Source organism: Clarias gariepinus, chromosome 22 (genome assembly GCF_024256425.1).
Source record: "Clarias gariepinus isolate MV-2021 ecotype Netherlands chromosome 22, CGAR_prim_01v2, whole genome shotgun sequence".
NCBI lineage: Eukaryota > Metazoa > Chordata > Actinopteri > Siluriformes > Clariidae > Clarias > Clarias gariepinus.
The window spans coordinates 2179776-2189800 of NC_071121.1; the positions used below are offsets into that span (position 1 = coordinate 2179776).

Genomic DNA, 10025 nt, shown 5'->3' on the forward strand with positions numbered 1-10025 from the left:
AGAAACACTTTAAAATCTTGTGGACAGCTTTCCAAGAAGAGTGGAAGCTGCTATAGCTGTAAAACCAACTGAGGGCCCACTCCATATTGAAGTGTATGTGCATTACAGTGGGTCTTGGTTGTTGTACGTTTTCCTGCTCTGCACACGAACAGTGAAGTTTGTTACTTGGTGTGAAAGTGCACTAAGAAATTGGGGTCAGATTCCACAACCCTCCTCCTGTGCAAAAAATGAATTCCAAAGTTTACCTCGGACTCGTGTGAAGCTTTTGCCTTCCCACTGAACCAAATCAAGGTGGTATATTTATTAACATTAAAATGTATTGAAAACAAATTAAACTATTTTCTTTCCCCGGACAATACTAAGAGTCAAAGTGGGACTTTTAATTGTACAGAATAACAACTCAGTTCTGATTGTGAGAATTCCATTTATGTCCCTATATAATCTCCTGCTACACTAATACACTTATCCCAGTGTTTCACTAGTACTTAGACACCATCAAGGCAGAAAGTACTCTAAGTAGAACTTCATGTCTAAAACGCTGGCCTCCCAGGAACTCCATTATTATTACAACTTTTACAAACATGTGAAACCGGCTTGGAGCGAGGTCAGGACTGTACGGGGGATGTGGTGGTAACTCCCAGCTGAGTCCCTGTAATGTGGGGATCATTTCTACAGTCAGATGCGTCTCCTCCGCACGTCGTTGATTTTCAAGGATCGGTGGTTCCACCCGCTGAATGTTCACGATGTTAAGGACTGCAGAGCGTTTCGAACCACCTCGGCCTGCAATTTGCTAGCAAAGATTTGATCGATTTTCGGTATCTTATAAAGAAATGCAAAATGCTAAAGCGGTAAATGTGGAATAACAGTAAGAGGGGCATGTTTTTTTTGTTTTGTTTTTTATACTTTTTTACATTTTTACTTCTGGTGCTCCTTTACAGTATTTTCTCCTATTTTTTTTTATATCTTTATTTTTTGTATCTGTTGTTAATTTGTTATTTACTGCGCCTTTGATCCCTGTCTGTGTTGTTTTTTTTATTTTTCTGTTATCATTTATTATTATTATTTTAAAGGATCAAAGATCCCTTGTCTGCTCAGGAGACTCGGGCGCCCCCCGCAGTTCCGGTGGAGAACTACAGTCTATCAGTTGGGTTTGGGTTTAGGTTGTGTTCCTACAGTGTACTTCTGTAAAGTTACTGATCTGAGCTCGGAGAGATTGTGGACACTCGTGTTGTCCCCCAGTCCCCCCCGTGTCCCCGCTGTAGGTGAGAATGGTCCGTGCGTGTGTCTATCCGGGCTGTTCAGTGAAACAGAAGCGCTGGGAGAAGTCGTTCCACAGGTTCCCTCTGAGAGACCCGGAGAGAACCCGGCTGTGGCTCTTAGCGCTCAGACTCGACATAAACACACCGCGCGCCAGAGACACCTTGGACAATGCTATGCTTTACTAAACTTTGTGGCAACTGTTTGGGGAACTCCCTTTTCTATTCCAACATGACTCCGCCCGAGTGCACAAGGCAAGCACTGTAAAGACAAGGCTTGATGAGTTCTGTATGGACAAACTCGATCGGCCCGAACACAGAGCCCTGACCTTAACCCCATCGATCACCTTTGGGATGAACTGGAACGGAGATTACGAGCCAGGCCTTCTTGTCCAGCATCAGTGTCCTCATAAATGCTCTACAGAATGAATGAGCACAAATCTCCACAGAAACACTTTAAAATCTTGTGGACAGCTTTCTAAGAAGAGTAGTCGTTCCACAGAGTGCGAGACCTGCGCGTGTGTGGACAACACTTCAAAGACGAGGACTATAACATCAGGACCGGAGCGCTGAGGACCACACTCAAGAGTACTGCCGTGCCTTCACCGGTCACACACACTGAGCAGGTCGGTCACACACACACACACACACACACACTGAGCAGGTCGGTCACACACACACACTGAGCAGGTCGGTCACACACACACACACACACACACTGAGCAGGTCGGTCACGCACACACACGCACACAGATTGAGCAGGTCGGTCACACACACACTTTCATTGAGCAGGTCAGTGTCATAAAAAAAAATCGAAATGAATTAACCCAGATGTTTTTCCTAAAAGGACATGTTACAGTAAATCACATGTTCCAGTACAGTATATTACATTTTACAGTGTATTACATGTTAATGTGTATTACATAATATAGTGTATTACATGTAACAGTATAGAGCATGTTACAGTGTATTACAGATTACAGTGTATTACATGTTACAGTACAGTATATTACATTTTTTTAGTCCTATATATTACATTTTACAGTGTATTACACATTACAGTACAGTATATTACATGCTACAGTGTATTACATGTTGGTGTATTAAAGGTCACAGTGTATTTCATGTTTCAGTATATTATAGGTTATATTATATTACAGGTGACAGTGAATTACATGTTACAGTATCACATGTTAGTGTATTACATGTTACATTGTATTACGTAATATAGTATATAACATGTTACAGTGTATTACAGATTACAGTGTATTGCATGTTACAGTACAGTATTTTTTTATTCAGTACTATATATTACATTTTACAGTGTATTACACATTACAGTACAGTATATTACATGTTACAATGTATTACATGTTGGTGTATTAAAGGTCACAGTGTATCACATGTTTCACTATATTACAGGTTATAGAATATTACAGGTGACAGTGTATTACATGTTACAGTATCACATGTTAGTGTATTACATGTTACATTGTATTATGTAATATAGTGTATTACATGTAACAGTATATAGCATGTTACAGTGTATCACATGTTACAGTGTATTACATGTTACAGTGTATTACAGATTACAGTGTATTGCATGTTTCAGTACAGTATATTGCATTTTACAGTCTATTACACATTACAGTACAGTATATTACATGTTATGGTGTGTTAAATGTTACTGTGTATTACATGTTAGTGTGTTAAAGGTTAAAATGTATTACATGTTTCAGTACAGTATATTACAAGTTACAGTGTATCACATTTTACAGTATATTACGTGTTACAGTGTGACAGTATACTGCATGTTACATTGTATCACATGTTAGTGTATTACATGTTAAAGTATATTACGTGTTACAGTCTATTACAGGTTACAGTATATTACATGTTACAATTTATTACATTACCTTACATTGCTGTAAGGTACCTGTGACAAACAGTATATGATAGTTACAGTGTATTACATGTTACAGCACAGTATACTGTATTACATATGTACATTATGTATATGAACAGCCGAAAGACAAAGAAGAAGACATTATGTTCGCTCTCTGGGTTTAGATCTGAGATAAATAGGATTTTACAAATCAACAAGATTTCATAAATAATTATTTTAAATTTTAATCATTGTTTTTGTTTTTTGTGGATGTAAATCAGGTTGTGAAGATGGACACAGCAGGAGACATAGAAGCTGAACGTCTTCCTGTAGATAAGGGAAGACACCTGTCTCCTGGCACAGATACGGGCGAGAGACGTTACTCCGGATATCAGTTTCCTCCGAAGCTGCTCGTCACGACACCACAGCGTGCGAAATCCAGAATTCCACAAAGAACACCGTCCACATCTGGCGTTTATAAAGTCTTTCCTCCTACTAGATCACAACCTGAGGTACGTGTGTGTGTGTGTGTGTGAGTGTGTGTGTGTGTGTGAGCGAGTGTTCCTTTATGTGTGCGAGCGAGCGAGTGTGTGATTGTGTGCAAGTGAGTGAGTGAGCTGAGAGCAAACGTGTGTGTGTATGTATGTATGTGTGAGTGTGTGTGTGTGTGTATGTATGTGTGAGTGTGTGTGTAAGCGAGTGTGTATGTGAGTAAGTATGTAAAGTGTGTATGCGTGTTTGTGTGACCTTCAGTGTATCTATAAGATTTAATCAGTTTTTCTGAGTTGCTCTAACACTACACGCGATACACGTTTCCTTTTATACGTTACAGACAGCAGACTGCGAGTCACATCTGTCCAGCTGTCACCACTGCGTTCCAGCTGTTTCTTCTGCATCACCAGAAGGGTTTGTATCCGCTGACACGACTGTTATTCTGAACTGCGTTTCTGATACACACTCTTTATTAGATGTGAGTAATAAGTTGTAATAAGCTTCATGTGAGTCTCAGCTGAACTCTGGACTGTGTTTTTTTTTGAGGGTTGTGGAATTTGACCCTGATAACTTACATTGTACTCGTGTTCCAGGTGACAAACTTCACAGCAGGAAAACTTATAGCACATTACAAGACCTACTGTTATGTACTTATATACTCCTGAAAATGTTCGCAGTTCTTATTTTCCATGAATGTTGTCAATTCTACCAGACAGGGGGACGAAGCAGTATGGTCACAGTCTGTGTGTGTGTGTGTGTGTGTGTGTGTTAGTGTTAGGTGAAGGGCTTGTGGAGTGGAGCGATGCAGAGAGGCCTAAGGAAAGTCATTGTTCAGTCATTGAGACGTATTCAGTTTATATTTTATTATCAAGATCAAGATTTAATTATTTATCATATATTTTTTTGCTCAGAGTGTTCGTGGAGCAGATAGTGTTAACGCCTTGCTCAAGGGCTCAACAGTGGCAACTTGGTGGTGCTGGGGTTCGAGTCCCCGATCTTCTGATAAGAAACCCAGAGCCTTAACTGTTTGAGCCACTACTGATGTTTTACATCAAAGAATTACAACAAATATCTAATACAGGTCGTCCCCAACTTGTGAACATTCAAAGTTACGAATTTACACAGGTACGAACAGACCATGGTTCTATGAACATTCATAAATGCAAACAAATGACGGAAGTAGCTCTTGTGTATTGTACAAAAATAGACACTACAGTGCACCAGATACCCATGTTTACAATTATATAGAATATTGTCAGTGTGTAAGTGAATGTATAAAATGTCTAAAGTCTGGTATATTGTGTGTGTGTGTGTGTTCAAAGCTAAAAGTGATTAAATGTGTGTATTTTTTTTGGCCAGGTAGTGAATAAACTGTAGTGTAAGGTCTTTTTTAATGTTTGATAGCTACATCCACCTTACAGCTGCTTCTACTGGCAATTTCTTTAAGTTTAACCCCAGAATTCTGTGCTCTAGTTACGTGAACCTGAGCAAGGAGGTGCTGCTGCTTCTGATGTTCCGCTGTTTGGAGTGCTCCAGCGAGTGTCGCATTCGAGGAATAGGCAAAGGAGGGAGTCTGTCTCTCGGACAAGAGTGTCTGTCCTGCTCGAATTACAGACTGTGGACGTCTAGACAAGCGGAGAAGCCGAAGGAGAAGGTGCGCATCTCAGATCGCGGAAATAATCAATGATGCCTGCTTGATTTTTAAAGTGGATTAATTAACTATTTTGCAGTTATTGTATATACATTCATTCCAGGCACAAACAACAAGCTTTAGGTTGCTTTTAGCGTGACTCTGTCTAGAGTTTATTGCCTGACTATATTTTTTTATAATTTTTAGGCTATTGATGCAGTTTTTGTCCCACCCTATGAAGACGTCTTTACTCAGACATCTGGTAACTCTTCGCTATTCTCCGCTCTGCACACAGGACACGGCGTGGCGGAGTGTAAAAGCGATGCCGTGCAAGACAAATCAGACACTGATACCATTGCAAGTGTTATAGTGAAAGAGGAATGGGAAGACTGTAACGAGGAGGTGAAAGAGGAGCAAGAGAGCCTCCTTATTGAGACATTCGAGGGTTACGCCGGGACCGTTAAAGACGAGACAGACGAGTTTATGCCGTACGAGGAACTCGATTTTCAGACTGTGACCCTGTTGATCGACGAGACCGGTCGCGTAAGGCGAGCTGAGATACCGAGAGACATTGATGACGAAGAGGATTTGGAAGAGAATTGCAAATCTGACGAGGACCCGAGCGTGTTCGATTCACTGGAAGATTTGAAAGAGCAATCTTCTGATTTGGATCCATTTCAGAACATCATCAAACCAGTTATTTGGTGTACAGACTGTACAGACGTAGCTAAGATGATCTGCACGATTCGGAGGCACAAAAAGATCTACGGTTGCACAGAGTGCAGCGGTGACGCCTGGGAAGAAAACAGCACTTTTAAAAACTTCTCTGTTCATTTTTGTGACATAACGAGTTTCCATAAGCATGCCGTAAAGGAGCACAGTGCACAAGAAATCCCTCCGGTTCAAAACAGAGTGTCAAAAAACCCACACAAAACTATCAGAATGTGGACAAACCTGAACAAAAAGCGAAAAGAACATGTTCACTTGCACAACAATCACTTGCAGAAGCATCACCGCGGCGATGGCAACGCCCTAGGAGAAGAGGACCAGTCGATAGACGATTCCTCCGGGACGAAGTGGCCTGGAAAGAGAGCTTGGAAAAGGTGCACTCTGCATGCTGGGGATGGGAAAAAAGACAGAGAATCGGGGAGTCGCTCCAAGAGCGATACGTCTGATTCCGATGAAGAGTGGACGAAAAGGGGAAGGAGAAAGAATGCCAGGAGGAAAAGAAAAGAGATGACGCTCCTACATGCTGAATGAGCATCACAGACTATATTATTTAATCTCATCACAATGATTTATGCAAATGAGGTTAAATTTAATTAGAGCATGGGACAACAGAAAATAAATAAGGGCCCTAAAAAATGTAACAAACTCCAAGTGTATTATTGTATTTCATTAATAATGAAATCATCTTTTAAATTCAATTAAATTTTATTTATTCAGTATAGCGGTTTAACAATGGTCATTGTGGCAAAGCAGCTTTACAGAATCAAAGGCAATTTAGGCAAATGAATATGAAATGTATGAGAAAATGTGTATATATATATAATATGTATTTTATCTTCTCAGTCAGCATAACATCTATCATGGTGAAATGTTCATTTTTTGTTCCATCATGACAATATAGAGGTCAGAGATAATTGATTTCACACACCTAAGCCAACAAAATGTATTGAATATTTACAACTTTGCATATGAGAATAAAGGGATTATTGTACCCACTTCTTCATCTTAACATTTTACTCTGACATTATTTATTTATTTTTTTTTCTTCTTCTGTACAAACTTTGGTTACTAGTTTGTTACTACGTGTAACTAGTCCCTTAAAGAGGTGTCACACATTTAAAGAAGTTTGCAAGCTGTGTCAGAACATTCCCCGCAAAAGGATATAAGTTTTACCCCTGTGGCACAAGAGGTGCCCAAATTTGCCCCATTGAAACAGGACGTGCTCACAGTTGCACTCCCTGCTCTGGTAACTCCTATAGGAACTTTAAAACTGAACCTGTGGATCCTGTTGTCATAGAGACATGAGGGTGGGCTCAATCAGTTTCTCAGGATCACTGTGAAGCTTTCAAGCCACGCCCTAGCAACCACCTTTCAAACTGATCCCAAAGATCATCATTATAAAAGGCCCAGAGGCCCGAGTTTGGCGATGGCAAGCACCGCTCACATTTTCTTCAAAATATGTACCTCTTTAGTTTCCTAATTACAATATAAGTTGGATATGATGTGTTTTTGTTTGTTGGCTTGTTTTTACTTAGTAAACCCACCTTGATTTTTATGAGAATTTGAAAAAGTTGAGTACCCTGAGAAATTTATTTTAGAAAGAGAAGAAAGTGGACAATGAAGAAAGTATATAAAAGAGGATTTGACCGGAATGGAAGATGAGGGAGATGAAGACCAGAAGGTGGTGGTAATGCAACTTATTGGATGCCAACTGCTGTAAAAGGAAAAGAACGAACAAACGCAAACCGTTGAGATGTACCATGTGGACGTAACACTACAATATAATCAGGTTGTTAGGGTTTTGAGCACCACCTTTGGTTTGGTGTTAATCACTGGTTCAGGGAACTACTTAGTGATGTGAATGTGCATAAGGTGGCGTATGCACACACAGTGGCGTAGTGGTTAGCACCGTGGCCTCGCACCTCCAGGTTTTAGGGGTTAAATTCCTTGTGTGTGTGTGTGCGCGGGTGAGGATTTGCATGGTCTCAGTGCTTGATAGGTTTCCCGCCTTGGCTCCTGGCCTCCTGTGACCGGTTGCATTAGCGCCAACTCCTGGTCTTGATCTCCCTCATAGTCATCAAACCCATCAGTCCTTTTTTTTTATCCTCTTTGTATATTTTCTAAAATACTATTCACATTTTTTATTTACTATGTTAAAGGACCTGATGTCTTTGCTGGCATAACTCCAAGGATTTAATCTTAATGAAGGATGATCATGACACCACTTGACACAACAAGTGCTGCGGGTGTGTGTGTGTACAAAATGATGTGTTCTAAGACAATGATGGCTTAAACTATTATTTTTCTACATTAATTAAATTATTATAATTATTAAATTACTACATAATTAATAATTATTATACATAATACGGCTATATTATTACCTAACAGTATGATATAAAAGTTATATCTGCTAAAAAATCTGGAATGCTGATCTATCGATTAGGCTAGCCCTTTTGGAATTACTGTACATTTGGAATACAGTTGACTTTATTATAATTATATTAATGTAAAACTAAAATAAATTAATATGAAGAACAAAAACAAAGGAAACTGGCAGAAACTGATAAACCCATTGCCTGTTTCAATCAAATAAAATGTTCTCATTAAGTTCATTAAAATTTCTGTAGTAAGTTAATTTTAACTAGCCTATATTGTGTTCACCAGAAGCCATATTAACACCTTTAAACAATATTTACACCACATATGTAAGTTCATTTAAATCAGGTTCGACTTTTAATTTTTTTTCATCATTTTAAAATATTTACAAATATTTATTTTGCAAAAACATACTCAGAAGTCTTTTTAAATCTAAAGTCTTTAGATTCTCTAAATTCTAAAGCCAAGTACAAGTTATAAGGGGAAAAGAGCTTGATGTTTCCTGCTCATATTCCTCTATAAGTGTAAACACGTTGTTTCAGGTTTGGGGAGAATAGAGTAAATTGACCGATAGCGCCATCTGCTGTTTTGGAAGAGGAAGTTGCTCCATTGCATTTGTGAGAAAATCTGTCTGTACACGTGTGAGAAAGCCAAGTTTAGCTCATAAAGAAAATATATATATTTGCAACATACAATGCATATATTTGTTATACCTTTGCATTTTCTCTCAAATTGACTTTTGTTTGTGCATATTATTTTTTGTTTGTTTAAAAGTCGATTTTTTTTCTTTGCAGACAGATTCTGTTTGTTTGCAAAATGCTGGATTTATTTGTTTAATTTTGGCACATAAATAACTCCATAATGATCTAGTAATGACAGTTATTCTGATTTGCATGTCTTTGGACTGTGGGAGGAAACTAAAGAACCTGGAGGAAATATATACTTTATATAGAATGTAACGGGTGTATTCAATGGCCATGTGAGAGAATAGAACAGTTAATGGTTAAAATTATTTCAGCATTTTTTAGACACCCTTATCCAGAGTGACTTTTTTTTTTTTTTTTTTTTTAATCTCATTATACATCTATCAGTTATTGCTTTGCTCAAGGGACCAAGAGTGGCAATTTAGTGGTTGTCGGTTTGAACATGGAATTCTTTAGACTGTAGACCAATGCCTTAACCACTGAGCTACCTCTGTACTATTTATAAATAAATAAAGTTGTTATATCAGCCTGGATGACCTAATAATATTTAGGCAAAACATTTTTGTAACTTATTCCTGTGCTGCTCCTCCAGTGCGAAAGGGGGCGCTGTTTCCGAATTGATCCTTAGATAAGTTCGTCTCCCTCACGAACAGGAAATTTTGAAATTATGATTGGACTTCCGAACAATTAAAAGACATATTATTAAAAGCGATATATTTGAATAAACTGGTTAAACAAACGTTTCCGTATTTACTCGCTGTAATGAATGACCCTCGTATTATTAATACACAGTGGTTGCTAAGGTGATCTGAAGGCTTTCTGATCCGGCCAATCCTCGAGCTGTGTTGCGGAATTTCATCCAATCCGGTTGCGTCGTGGTTTAAAGAGGCGGGGTTTGTTGCGGGACTGTAGTGGAGATTGACACGCCCCCTAGCATGACGGACAAAATG

The 10025-nt window shown here is 38.9% G+C and overlaps 1 protein-coding gene across 1 annotated transcript; it reads left to right on the forward strand.

The window, feature by feature from the left end:
• The first annotated feature begins 1488 nt into the window (after nucleotides 1-1488).
• On the forward strand, nucleotides 1489-6766 carry LOC128510318 (uncharacterized). The gene is made up of 6 exons (XM_053482525.1): nucleotides 1489-1511; nucleotides 1759-1882; nucleotides 3423-3653; nucleotides 3974-4047; nucleotides 5107-5287; nucleotides 5471-6766. The coding sequence occupies exons 1-6, from the start codon at nucleotides 1489-1491 to the stop codon at nucleotides 6521-6523; spliced, it is 1686 nt and encodes a 561-aa protein (XP_053338500.1). The 3' UTR covers nucleotides 6524-6766.
• Nucleotides 6767-10025: the final 3259 nt, after the last annotated feature.